The 14,663-nt window shown below is 38.7% G+C and overlaps 1 protein-coding gene across 1 annotated transcript in view; it reads left to right on the forward strand.

The window, feature by feature from the left end:
• The first annotated feature begins 29 nt into the window (after positions 1–29).
• The window catches only part of PEX3 (peroxisomal biogenesis factor 3), a 32,976-nt gene continuing 18,342 nt past the window's right edge, over positions 30–14,663 (forward strand). Inside the window, exons 1-3 of the mRNA XM_005889089.2 lie at positions 30–283; positions 7,939–8,070; positions 12,808–12,889. Of these exons, the coding sequence (XP_005889151.1) occupies positions 211–283; positions 7,939–8,070; positions 12,808–12,889 (287 nt within the window). The 5' untranslated portion in view covers positions 30–210. The remainder of the gene's footprint in view (positions 284–7,938; positions 8,071–12,807; positions 12,890–14,663) is intronic.

A 14,663-nucleotide genomic window follows, 5' to 3' on the forward strand; every position in this document is an offset into this window, starting at 1 on the left:
ACAGAAAAAGGCAACTGCTCAGCTATAGTCCACGCCCCCTTCCCGCTCCGGTGACAGTGTCTGCGGAAAGTCGCCTTTGTGATTTCTGGAGAGCACCGAGCGGGACGACGGCCGTCCAGCCGGGTCGTCCGTGCCAGGCGACAAAGAAAAGGTTTCCTGGTGGACCATCATCCCTTCCCTCTAAACAGCCCGCACCCCGGGGGCCTGAAAATGCTTAGATCTACGTGGAATTTTCTGAAACGTCACAAAAAGAAATGCATCTTCCTGGGCACGGTCCTCGGAGGTGGGTGACAGCGTTCTTGGCAAGGCGCATTGGAAGAAGGGGGTGGGAGAGGGGTGTCTGTCTTCAAAAATAGATGCGGAGAAACCACAGCCCAGGATTCGATCAACCATGAGACGGGGAATGGGGTGCCAAACCTCCAAGGCTCTTTAAAGAAAGAAAGTGAAGTCACTCAGTCGTGTCCGATTCTTTGCGACCCCATGGACTGTAGCCTACCAGGCTCCTCCATCCATGGGAATTTTCCAGGCAAGAGTACTGGAGTGGTTTGCCATTTCCTTCTCCAAGGCTCTTTACATCTCTGCAATTGTGAAATGTGTGCCCTTTGCCCTGGCACTGCCCCTTACTCTGTTTTTCGCCTTTTTCTCACTGCCTTTGGGATAACCCACCTCAGTGTTTGGGCGGTGGGGGTGGTGGGGTTGTTTGTTTCTTGGGTTCTTTTCTCTCTCTCTCTCTCTTATTTTTTTGTTTCAAGACACCGTTCTCTTACACATTTTTTTCTTATTCTCTTCTCTTGTTTTCCCATGAAATTCTTCTGTTTGCCACTCTCAGGACTTGATTTGGCATTCATCCTTCGCAAAAGTTTCACAATATTGGAGGAGAGTAAACTAAAGCTTGCACTTCGAGTCTTGTTTAAAGTTATTTCGAATTTTTTGAACACAGCACAGTTGTACTGAAAGACTGTGCTAGAAGGTGTATGCTAGAAACACAGATATTTTAGCTCTGTTCCTGCCCTTTTAGAATACAAACTGTGTAGTAAACTAGGAAGTAAGAAAGTACTTGCAGGATGCTGGGCAAGCAGGATCTTCAAGACTGGGATGAACTCCAACTAATTCACATAATTAAGTTACCCAGGCTGAGAGGAGATTTAGAAACAGATTAGATAACAATCTTGAGAGCCTTTTCCTCATAAAGTTATCATGTCCTAATGAGTGGAGACCTGAAGGGAAGAACAAAATGTCTTGGGTGATACAGGAGAAAGAAATGCAGGAATGAGAAGAGGGAATTTTTAGCATTGGGTTTTTTTGAGAAATATTGTCACTAACTACATACTTTGGTTACAAAAGTAGTCAAAGGCAAAAGCAGCAGTTTCACAAAAAATTTGGTTGTTTTTCTCTTACTATTGATTATATTTTATGGCTCCCAAACAATTTGAAATTGACAGTACTCTTAGTAATTCAGCTCTGTTGATTCTTGAAAATTTGAAACAGGCTTCTTGTTAATGAGGCAAGGTGAGTGTTTTCCTTTACTCTGAGGTCTATCACAAATCAATAATGATCAAGTATAAATTTTTATGGCATTTGAAAAATTCTTTACAGATAAAAATATTTTTCAGCGTTTTTATCCACTGATATCTAATGTATATTTAAACTGTGCTGAAACTACTGAGTCCACTTTATTTGTAGAAGCTAACGATTTGTATGTGATGGAAGAAGTATAAATAGAATATTTTTGCCACGACTGAAGGAAAGAAAATGGTGTCTCTTTAGAACCTAAGAAAAAATAGCATACTCCTTTAGATTTGTGGAATGACCTAACGGTGTATTAGAAATAATCATAAGGGTAGCAAAAAAGTACATTTAAGAGATATACATTCTTTTTTTTTTTTTTTTTTTTTTTTTCCCAAAAATCTGTCGAGAGCTTTACAGGTACAGATTAAGAGGAAAGAGAAAGGCAAGGGTGAGGGGCAGGGGGAAAGTTCAGAGGAACAGGAAAAGAAAGTAATCCTAGTATTTTATAGCAAAAAGGGATGTCAGTTTAAAAGGAAAAAAAGAGTAGATGAGTGTGACTGGCATTTCTTTGAGCCTCATAGTCTTTCTTCTTCAAGGGATAGGTCTTATAATGTGGTACATATCAATCTAATTTAAGAAACATGTATCCCTTGCCAATAGTGTTGAAGGGCTTCCCTGGTAGCTCAGTCGGTAAAGATCTGCCTGCAATTCAGGAGATCTGGGTTTGATCCCTGGGTTAGGCAGATCCCCTGGAGAAGGAAATGGCAACCCACTCCAGTATTCTTGCCTGGAGAATCCCATGGACTGAGGAGCCTGGTGGACTGCAGTCCATGGGGTTGCAAGAATTGGACATGATTTACTGACTAAACCACCACCATAGAGTTGAAAGTAATATGATTGGAAATACAAGATTCACAGAGATTTTTAATAGTAATAGCTACCATTTTGGGGGTACCCAGTGGGCCCTATATTAAGTTCTTCTGTTGAGTGGGGATGATGACAAGATAGCTATTGTTATCTGCATTCAAAAACATGGTAACCAGACTGCTAAGAATTTAAGAAACTCGCCAAGGATCCCAGAGTCCATAACCAGGAAGCTAGAACTCAAACCCCAGTGTGTTAGATCTAGAGCACTTTCTCTTTCTACACTGTACCATTCTGTCTTCATGAACTTATGGTCTGAGAGGAATGAAAACAAATGACTTAGTTTGTTCCAGCTGGTATAACAAAATACCACAGACTGGGTGGCTTATAATAACAGAAATTTATTTCTGACAGTTCTGGAGCCTGCAAGTCTAATATCAGGGGGCAAACCTGGCTTGGTGGGGGCCTGCTCCTGAGTTAGATCCTCACATGGCAGAAGGGTCTAGGGATCTCAGTGAAGTCCCTTTAATAAGAACATTAATCTCATTCTTGAGGGCTACACACCCATGCCCTAAGCACTTCCCAGAGACTCCATCCTCCCAACACCATGGAATAGGGCCTTAGAATTTCTGCAGATGAATGTAGAGGAGATACAAACTCAAAGCATAGCAACAAGTGTGCAAAACAGTAAGAGCTGAAAAAATGCTATACATATAAAACTGGCAAATAGCATGTGCAGTTGGGAAAAAAAAATTAGGAAAAGGCTTCATGGAAGTGGCATATTTTGATAGACTTGCAAGTTAGGTAAGATATCAATATTCCTGCCCAAGAAGCTTGTGCATCCAGTGGTGGGCGGGGCAGGGGGGCGGGGCGCGGAAACCTCAGTTAAAAACTTTGAGTTATGGGCCTTCATAACTAGGAATTTGAATGACTGCTTTAGACAAAGTCATACGATTTGATCAGTTTTAAGACTAGAGCAGTGGTTCTCAACCTTTTTGGCCTGAGGTCTCCTTTACACTTTTAAAAATTAAGGACTCTAAAGAGCTCTATAAAATTTATGTCTAATAATAATTGTTTCCCTATTAAAAATTAAAACCAGAGTATTTTTCAAATAGTAATTATTTTAAAATGACAATAGTAAATCTATCACATATTAATGTAAATACTATTTTCAGAAAACAAGTGAGAAAAGTAGCATTGTTTTACATTTTTACGATCTCTTTACTGTCTGGCTTATATCTTTTTGCACATTTAGTCAGTTGCAATACTCACTGTCCTGTAGTCTTTAGAAAACTCCACTGTACACTCACTCATACAAGAATGAGAGTGAAAAAGGCAAAGAGCATTTGTGTTATTACCGAAATAATCTTTACTCACAGATGCCCTAGAAGGTTATTGTACACCTGCAGGAGTGCCCAAGCCACACTTTGAAAACCTCTGTGCTAGGTGACTCAGACAATAAAGAATCCATCTGCAGTGCAGGAGACACAGATTTGATCCCTGGATTGGGAAGATGCCCTGGAGAAGGAAATGGCGACCCACCCCAGTATTCTTGCCTGGAAATCCCGTAGAAAAGAGGAGCTTGGTGGGCTACAGTCCATGGGAACCCAAAGAGTCAGACACGCCTGAGCAAATAACACTTTCTCTTTTTTCTCTTTAATGCCAGCAAAAGTGTTGCAGAGAACAACCAAATTCATATGTATTCACTTGCTGATTTATAAAAATCTCAGAGCATTGATTTATAATTTATATCTTAATCCCTGTAATGTCTTGGTTTCTTTAGTTTTTCATTAATTCATCCATTCATTCAACAAACATTTGAATGAGAGTGACTAGCCTCACTTTTTCAACTCAGGTGATGCAGAGAAATAAGACTCATTTCTTGACTTTGAGGAACTCATGGTGCGTCCAGAAAGCAGAAATGGAAATAAACAAAAGTAGTGCGATCATCGTATCAGAGTACCATGGCAGAGGAGGGTCTGTGGGAGCATAGAGAGAGAGTCGTGTTCAGCAAGCCCCACTGAAGAATCAGCTGGAGTCACAGCTACAGAGGAGAAGGGAACATGGGAAAGGGGATGTTCAGCACAAATATGTATTGAGCGTCAATTGTGTACCAGGAGAATTCTCTACAGTCCATGGGATCACAAAGAGTCAGACACAACTGAGAGACTTTCACTTCACTTCATGATATAGAAAGACTAGAAGACATTTTGCTTTGCCATCCGTGTTCTGAAAGGAAACCTCAAAACATTTTACATTTATTTTTTGAGATATTTAATGAATTTTCATTATTTATAACTAAAGAAGAAATTTTAAAGCTCCTATAATCCAAATCTTTCATTTTTATGAAGAAATTTAAATCCAGAAAGATGGGACATGCTTCAAAGTTTCCTACCTCGTTGATGCCTCGGCTATCGGTGTCTGATCTCTTTCAGACCAGAATTCAAGCAGCAAGTCAGGTGTATAGATCCTGAGCTCCATGTTTTAGGCAATGAATTCTCTGCCTTCATTCTTATTTCCCTAGGGAGACAAATCTGACCAACAAAACCCCAGAATTTATGAATTTTGAGAATGAGAAGCTGGATAAATTAGTCCTTGTGTAGAGACTTACTTCAATGCTAATTCAAGGGAAAGAATGGATTATAGAATTTTACGCTAACACTGCGTGCTAGTTTGCTAGGGCTGCCATAACAGAGTACCACATACTGAGTGGCTTAAGCAAGAGAAACTTATTGTCTCACAGCTCTGGAGGTCAGAATTTATTCCATCTAAGGGCTATAAGAGAAGGATCTGTTTCAGGCCCCTCTCCTTGGCTTGTAGATAACTCTCCCCTCCTGTGTCTTCATGTCATCTTCCCTGTACACATGTCTGTGTCCAGTGTTCCCCTTTTTATAAGAACAGCAGTCATACTGGATCAAGCCCATCTAATGACCTTTTAACTTGATTATGGCTACAAAGACCCTATCTCCACATAATGTCATTTTCTGAAATACTGGGGCTTCAACTTGTTAATTTGGCGTAGGACACTCTTCAATCCATAATAATTTATTCTTTTAGCTTTAGTAACCATATACTACAGTTACCAAATAGACAGTACAGTTAGTTGAGCTTGAACAATACAGGTTTGAACTGTGCTAGACCTTTTATAGGGAGCTTCCCTGGTGGCTCAGCGGTAAAGAATCCTTCTGCAACGCAGGAGACACCGGTTCAGTCCTTGGGTCGGGAAGATCCCCTGGAGATGGAAATGGCAACCCACTCCGATATTCTTGCTCAAAAAATACCATGGACAGAGGAGCCTGGTGGGCTATGGTCCATGGGGTTGCAAAGTGTCAAACACAGCTGAAGTGAGGGAACATGCATGCACGCAAGCGGGCCACTTATATGCAGATTTTTTCAGTAAATACTGCAGCACTGCAGATCCTCAGCTGGTTGAATCCAAGGGTGCAGAACTGTGCAGTGGGCCCACTGTAAAGTTGCATGCAGATTTTCCACTTCTGGAGGGAATGTTCTGCACTCCTAACCCTGGAGATGTTGAAAGGTCAACTGTAGTCCCTAAAGTACTTTTATCAGACACTCTTGAAAATTTAATAAAAGCAGTGGACCTTCTCCTCAGGAAAGCACATAGACCAATCAAATTTATTGTTACTCCAGAAAATTCTTAACTATTCAAGGGGTGTCGTTGCAGCATTTCATTTTACACTACTGTTGTTTGAGGAATAATAATTATGTTACACAAAATTTTTAGCCATCAGTCAAATAAAAGCAATTCACTGAGAAGTTGTTATGTGAGAGTTGCCTGTCAAACAGCTACTTTGTGAAACATAAATCAGTTTCTTCATTCCATTAGTATTATGGCACTGCCATCAGTTTATTGAGGCTGGGTTATGAGAAGGGTAGCTCTGGAGCCGTATGTGAATTTTGATTTATTCTTTACAGATGAGTAAAATGCATTTATTTGCATACAAACAAAAGCAGTCACACTTTGTTTCTAATTATTTGTAGCGCATACTCTCACTGAACTATGACTTTTAAGATATATAACATATCAGTTCATCTGTATTGCTTACATTGGTGAAAATAGTTCAGGATATGTATTCACTTTGACGTTCCTAGAGGACTGTCTCTTCCCCACTGATGACAAACATCAAATCCATTTACTGAGCTCACATACAATCCTTATATTCTTCTTGTCGTATTGAAGGCTACAGACAGTTGGAGGTAGGTGAGGATTAGTTACTTCCTACAACCTTGTTGCCAAGTTATTATGAAACAAATTTGGCACACGTTAAAACATCTGTTAGCAAGCATAGATTAAAACAGTATATTACTTGGTCTGTAAATTCATTGAAATCCCAGTGTCCTTTATTGATGCAGCAATAGAACACACATAAAAGATTTACTGGAAGCAAATGCAACAATATTCTCAATGTAGGATTTTGTTGGCCTTTTGGTTAACTCTCTTGTCTAAGAATCCTTTGAACTATCTATTCCTAAAAGGTGAAGGATTTGCTAGGTTAGTGTATTCTTGTTCAAATGAATATTACTAAAATGTTTTAGCTAACCCAGTATCTTAAACATTTAATCTGTAAAAAGCCATTTCTGATATTTATTGTGCTTGGTAAAAGTTAGTTTAAGTACTTACACCGTGAAATGTGGCTTTTGACCAAATGCTAACTAACCATGCCAGAGTGTTCACTTTACCAGCCAGGACATTTGATTGCCCACAGGGTATGAGCAAAATGTGCCCATTTATGTTACACTGTCTATACTAAAATGTGTTAAAGTAAATTACAGGCACACGACCCCACCTATATTTTTATACTGTTATAAGTTAGGAATTTCTGTACAGTCTTCCCCCTCCCTTTTTCGCCTAAGTTTCTAGTTCTCCATGTCTGCCTGACTACCTACCTTTCTTTTAGTCTTCCTTTAAAATTTTTTCTTATATTTTTAAAAATACTACATTTTGATTGAAGAAAATGTGGAAACCATAGAGAAGCAAGCAGAAGGAAAAAAAGTCACCCACTACCCCACTCTTCAGCAGTGATCATTGTTAGAAATTAAAATCCAACTGTTACATATATATCTACTTATATTAAAAAGCAAAACTTTCAGTATCTTATTTTATTGTCTAACAATATGACATGGATATTTCCTTGAGTCATGAACTATTTAGCAATGTGGTTTTTAATAGCTGTAAGATTCCATTGTATAGCTAGGCCATAATGCATTTAAACAATTCCCTTTTGTTGGACACTTAGAATATCTCCAGTTCACTATTAAAGGCATCGCCTGACTTTGTACACTTAATTCCTTTCTGTTTCTTCAGACTTCATCTTTATGTACCCATCTGCCATTGACTTTTAAAATGCCAATCTCCTTTTCTTTTTCTTTAGGTTGCAATTTTTATATCATTCTTTAATTAAGGTTTTTAAAAGTTGTGATTTTTAGCTTTTCACTAATATAAGCCCTATATTTGGAAAACTTGGGTTAAAAATACCATTTGGAATTTTTAATACTCTAATAAACTGGATTAGTATACTAACTTGTTTTTGAAAATAATTTTAGGAGTATATATCCTGGGAAAATATGGACAGAAGAAAATCAGAGAAATACAAGAAAGGGAGGCTGCAGAATACATTGCCCAGGCACGACGACAGTATCATTTTGAAAGCAACCAGAGGACTTGCAATATGACAGGTAAGACAGAGAAATATTTATACATGTGTAAAGTTGCTTGATGATTTATATTAATTTACATATCTCCAGGAGCAAAATTAGAGGAAAAGGCAAAAATGACAAATCTAGCAAGTGTTTACCTGATTTAACTGAAATACATCATTTAATGTGGATTTGAAAAATCAATGTAAATTAATAATGCAACATAAATGCTAGTTTATTCATTTTCTTTATTCATCCAGCAAATACTCAGTACTGGGGAAGCATAAGGTGAGCAATTGAAGAAAAAAAGACCTGGCATTCAGAGTTTATATGCTGAAGTGAAGTGAAGTCGCTCAGTCGTGTCCGACTCTTTGCGACCCCATGGACTATAGCCTACAAGGCTCCTCTGTCCATGGACTTTTCCAGGCAAGAGTACTGGAATGGGTCGCCATTTCCTTCTCCAGGGGATCTTCCCAAGCCAGGGACTGAACCCGGGTCCCCTGCATTGCAGGCAGACGCTTTACTGTCTGAGCCACCAGGGAAGCCCGTTTATATGCTAGTGGGAGAAAATGATGATAAACACCAGGTAAATAGCTTTAACTGTTTATAAGGAGAATGAGCTGTGTGAGGGGTGGGGATGCTCTTTAAGGTAGGGCAACCAACAGAATCAGGCCTCTTTACCTCTAAGGAGAAATTAAGTGGGACAATGGAGAGAATGCCTGAGGTGGAAACAAGCTTGGCTATTCCCATATTTGAGAAACAGCAGAAAGGCTGTGTAGCTGGAGTAGCATGAGTAATGGAAGAAGTGTGGTAGGAGGTGAGGTTGCGGGAGTGCCCTGCTGCGCTCTGGCCATGTAGGCCATAGTCAAGACTCCCGTTTCCTACACTTACAGAGGCATCTGCAGAACTGTCCATCTAGCACAGTAGTATACATTCAACCAGTGTGAATCAGTGGTAATAATTTAATCTCCAGAGCTAGAAACCTCCTGGAAGGATGCTGTGACAAAATCAGCTGCCCGTATTTGAAGAAGGCAAGGTGTTGTGATATATTTTTCTTAACTCCTTGAAGAATTAGTCTTCAAATCCATGTCAAACTTGTTTTTCTTTGTTTGTTGTTTCAAGTCTAATCCTTCCTTCTTTCAAGAACAACTAATTTAGAAAGAAATTATAAAGGTAGGTTCTTTTTGTTCAATTTTAAAAGTAGAATTTTTTTTTCAAGGTTGGAAGAACTTTATTTTTAGTTTAGTCTCATTTGACAGATAAAGAGACTGGAATTAAGAAGGTTAAGAGACACATTTAGTTGTGGCCATAGTATGGCTTTTAATGTTTGAAATAATAATACTTCAGTCTATAAAGAAAAAATTAATCATAAATGCTATATAAAATGGCAACTCAGATAAGGTACAGTAAGTAAGAGCACAGGTTCAAGGTGGAGGCAGTTCTGGTTCCATTCCTAGTTTTGCTTGTGATGTCTATGTGTCTTTGGGCAAATCTAAATGTAGTTCTTTCTCTATAAAATGATCATCATAAAACTTACTTCATAAATATTTTATGAGGAAGTGATGAGATAATTTATATAAACTGCTTGATATGTAATAAATGCTCAGTAACAAACAACTTTTTAAAAATTATGTATTTCTTTGAATCAGTATTTAGCTTTCAACATAGTGGTACTACCAAGGGCAATTTCATGAATTTTTAGAGAATAAGAACATTCCATTTTTCCTTTCCTTTTATTTTAAGGGAAAAAAAAAAATCTCATCTCTTGAATGAGAGATTCTTTAAATTCTGTAGTGCTTTATAATTTTCAGAAGTTTCACATACATAATTTCATATAATCCCATAATAACCTCCCCCCCCCCACTGTTATAATGTCCCTCCTCCTCTTCCCTCTCTCCACTGGTAATGACTAATTTAAGAATAGTTCATTTCTAGTTATTACTCAAATTTTTAAAAAGTGGAAAAAACTAACTTCTGGGGTCTGAAAATACATCTCAGCTTGACATGGACCCTTGTGTCAATTTAAGTGCTCTGAGCAGCACAGCTCAGATGCAGTTAGATGTACAGGAGACTGACTGGGAGGACACCCCTGCAGAATAAGAGGCGGGGAACAGAAGCTACCAAGGAGAGCCTTCAGCTCCTGGTGCGGGTGTGATGCTGTGACTAGAACGGGCAAAGGAAGGAAGGTTGGGTAAGAAGAGACTCTGACAACAGCACAGTTCTGAGAAATCTTGACAGGCCAATCGGGAGTCCTGAAGCCGAAGAGTTCTGGTAGAGGAGTCCCTCAGAAGTGGGCCTGCTTTTGTATCCTCACTAAGTAACTGTCCCTGTCTGGGAGCAGTTTACATCCAGAGACATGGCAGCTAGAGCTCTCAGTCAGTTATGGCTCCTCCCAGCAGAAAATGTGTGGATAGCACATTTCCATGACCATCACACCCGTTAGATGAATAAATAGCTAATATAAGGCAGTTAAAACTAAAATATGGTGCTAAAAGCCAAAATATAGGTTCACTGAAAAAATTTCGAAATTAGCTTTCTGATGTATATTGATAATGGGGTTACAAATCGTATAAGTAATTTCTATTCTTTTGAGTAAGAGGTAATGAACATACTAGAAAAATTTAGTGCTTTTAGGTAAATATAATTAGTTTTTTAACATGAGAAGCTGGTCCTAGTTTGAAAGATAGCATCTAGTGGAATGCCTCTGTACCCTGCCCACTGACTTTATCATGTTCATGATTTTTATTAAAGATTTGTAAAGAATGACCATGAAATTTACACATGACACAATGCTTGGATGTGTAACTAACACTACAAATGAAGTTTTGGAATACAGAATAGTCTAGTCCCATTTAAGTGATAGACTGGGATAAAAGAATTGTTCTGCATTAAAAGTCAATTGTACTGAGTCAGGATTATCCAAACTTGCTTAGAAGCAGGATGTATGAGAAAAGAGTGGGAATTCTAGGTGAGCATAAGCTTATTATGAACAGAGTAGGATATGACTTCTGGAAATATTAATTTACTCTTAGACTACACTAGTAAAGTCTGTTCGGCTCAAAGGTAGTTATATAACATGCTCTGTGGTAGTCAGAGCACAAGTCCATTTCTGCCTCTCACATGTTAAGGAGATACAAACTGGAATGTGTCAGAAGAAGCCAAATAAGTATAATATTAAAAAGCGCTAACAGTTACTGAGCACTTCCATGTGTAAAGAAGCAGTGTTCTAAATGCCTTTTATCCTTAACCCTTCCAGCAGTCCTGTGAGGTAGACCCACTGTCACCCTCAGTTCACAGATGAGGAAACTGAGGCACGGGGTTAAATGATTTGCTCAGGGTCGCACAGATTCAAGGCAGGTGAAGGGTTGTCCTGTGATTTGTGGTTGCACCAGGGGTGTTTATCATGGAGGCCGGATGGCTAAAACAGGACATGAAAGCTGTATTCAACTCAATACAGAAACATATTTGTTCAGTGTTAGTACAGATGCCTGGAAGAGAAGAATAGCCTTGTCTTTAGTTGAATATGCTCAAGTGGGAAGTCAGGAGCTCTTATCTCTCCCGAGTGCTTTTTCTTGGTAGGATAAAATATCATGCTTAGGCTAGATATATATACCATGGACACTAAGAAACTACATTTTACATTGACTCTGAGCTCCTGCTATCGCTAGTGGTCTCAGTAGGTTAGGTGATTTAATCACGTGCCTTGAGGAAATATGCTGAAGCAACAGAGTGCAGCGCTGAAGTAAAGGATTAGAGTAGGTCAGAAGCTGAACTTCCTATAGAAAAAAAATTGACATGGATTTTATAATGTCCTGCCTAGTCAAGAAGTAAAAATCATACACTAAAGTTTTCCCTTTTAGAATATAGCATTTGTAATCTCTGATATTTTTTCATATTGTTATCATTGCTTCTTTAGTGTTAGACATTCACTTTAAATTTATGTGTTTACACTTCTACAACATGTTGGTATTTAGAGTTACAGGCAGTAGCCATTGTCAAAACCAAAACTACATCTCAGCAGTTCTGAGTTTCTATTAATAGCCTGATGCGCTTTTGTCTAGGTTATAGCAAATGCCTACGCTTTGTGGTGGTGGTTGGTGGTTTAGTCGCTAAGTCATGTCCGACTCTTGTGACCCCATGGACTGACTGTAGCCCACCAGTCTCCTCTGTCCATGGGATTTTCCAGGTAAGAATACTGGAGTGGGTTGACATTTCCTTCTGCAGGGGATCTTCCTGACCCAGGGATCGAACTCAGGTCACCTGCGTTGCAAGCACTCTCCTGCATTGCAGGCAGATTCTTTACCAACTGAGCCACCAGGGAAGCCCACTGTGTGTAGTAATTTTAATAACTAAATGTTTTCTAAAATTAGAAATGTGAAGCAAAAGGTACAGCTAAAGATAAAACATCATTTTATTAAATCAGAAATAAACATTTTTTTTTAAAAGATCTGCAAAAATAAAGAATTATCCATAGTCCATAGGTTAAAGACCAACACTGTTAAGATTTGGGAATTAATTCTTCCCATTTTTTCTTCTATATGTAATTGTGATCATAATAGGTATATGCATAATTTTGCTTTGTGTGAGCAGGTAAGTGATTTATTAGTATGTAACTAGTTTTTATTATTAAAAATTTATTTGAAAACTCCAGCCTTCACCTTCCCTTCTGACACTCATTATTTGCTAGCTCTGTCATGTAGCCCAAAACAATGTGCATTTCTCGGTGAAGGCAGTCCTGTCACTCATGAACTTTCTAATTTTCTGTTTGTATTACAGTGCTGTCCATGCTCCCAACACTGAGAGAGGCCTTGATGCAGCAACTCAACTCTGAGAGCCTTACAGCTCTGCTGAAAACCAGGTAAACTCAAGTTATAGCAATTCTTTTTGCAGCACGCTGAGAGTTTATAGACTGTATCTGAAATACTTTTCAAAAGTCTTTAATTTCCTTATTTTTCTATCTAATTAAAGCTTAAGATAAATAGACACACTTATAAAAAAATATTTACTAACAATATCATTGAATTCATATTTCGTGCATTTGTTTATGCTCTACCTTGATGTGCAAAGTATTTAGGGTGACAGTATTTGTATGTATTCTGGTTTTCATGTGAAGAGGTGTTCTGTCACTTTGACGTTTATTCAGAAATATAATTTTGAGTACTTATTGAATGTGTTGCTGAACCAGATGTTGTGAAGCTGCTAGTTATATTAAATCTGTGTCTCTTAAAGTGTTTACGGCGTAATAGATAAAGCATGTGAACGTACATTTTAAATAAATAAGGCATATGAACTTACATTTTATATGATTAATAAGATGAAGTACAAATAAAACATGAATGTATGATAATGATTTATCATACCATGACAGTCTACCTTTCACATAGAGGCCCTTATACATGGAGCATAATATGTTTTTGTTTAGTTGCTAAGTTGTATCTGATTCTTTTGCAACCACATGACTGTAGTCCACCAGGCTCCCCTGTCTATGGGACTTCCTGGGCAAGAATACTGGAGTGGGTTGCCATTTCCTTCTCCATGAATCTTCCCAATCCAGGGATCAAACCTACGTCTCCTGCATTGGCAGGCAGATTACCACTGAGCCACCTGGGAAGCCCGTAGTATGTATTGAAATACTGTAATTTAGTGTGATGCTCTGTTAATTTAAAAAGATTTCCAGAAGGAAATGCTTCTTCCTTTAATGGACAAGAAGAGAGTAGGGGTGAGGAGTGGGGAAAGGTTTCACTTGAATGTATTTTAATAATTGGGCCCTTAGCGAAAAATATTCACCTGCCTTGTAACCATCCTCCAGTAGGCAGGGGATAGAAGGTGCTCTTTCTGGAGTGTCTGTCTGTTCCAGGCCCGGTGCTGGATACATTTGGGTGAAAGTGAAGTCGCTCAGTCGTGTCCGACTCTTTGCGACCCCGTGGACTGTAGCCCACCAGGCTCCTCCATCCATGGGATTCTCCAGGCAAGAATACTGGAGTGGGTTGCCATTTCCTTCTCCAGGGGATCTTCCCGACCCAGGGATTGAACCCAGGTCTCCTGCATTGCAGGCAGACGCTTTAACCTCTGAGCCACCAGGGAAGCCCTCCCAGTTAATTTCCACAATATCTTTGTGAGGCAGATAGTATCTATCGTCTGCACTTTGCAAATAGGAATTTAGTGTTCAGGAAGATGACACAGCAAGCTGGAAAGTTCCTTTGAAAACATTTTCTATAATCAAGTCATACCTTCCAAAATAACAATGGGTTTGTGTACTCGGGTACACAAATGGAATTGTATACAATAGATTTGTGTAGTGTTTTTGGAGAGTGTAAATTGTAATTTTTTAATTGGAAAACATACACAGCTTTGAATGGATTTAAGGCAAATTGTGTCACAAGCAGTTTTTAAAGGGTTAAAACAAAGTTTAAAAGTCAAGTAACAATAAAAGAAAATGTATCCCCCCCAAAAAAGTGTGAGTACCTGGATAATACACCCATTTTGCAATAGTGCAACTAAGTACATATTATTGACTGTCCATAGTCCACACAGAGTTACAACTCTACTTATCAACATCTTGCTGACAGTTCCTAGAGATAACTATTTTAGAAAAGGTAGAACCTGGACGTTCTCTCCTTCAACCAATTGAT

The sequence above is a fragment of the Bos mutus genome, chromosome 9 (genome assembly GCF_027580195.1).
Source record: "Bos mutus isolate GX-2022 chromosome 9, NWIPB_WYAK_1.1, whole genome shotgun sequence".
Taxonomy (NCBI): domain Eukaryota; kingdom Metazoa; phylum Chordata; class Mammalia; order Artiodactyla; family Bovidae; genus Bos; species Bos mutus.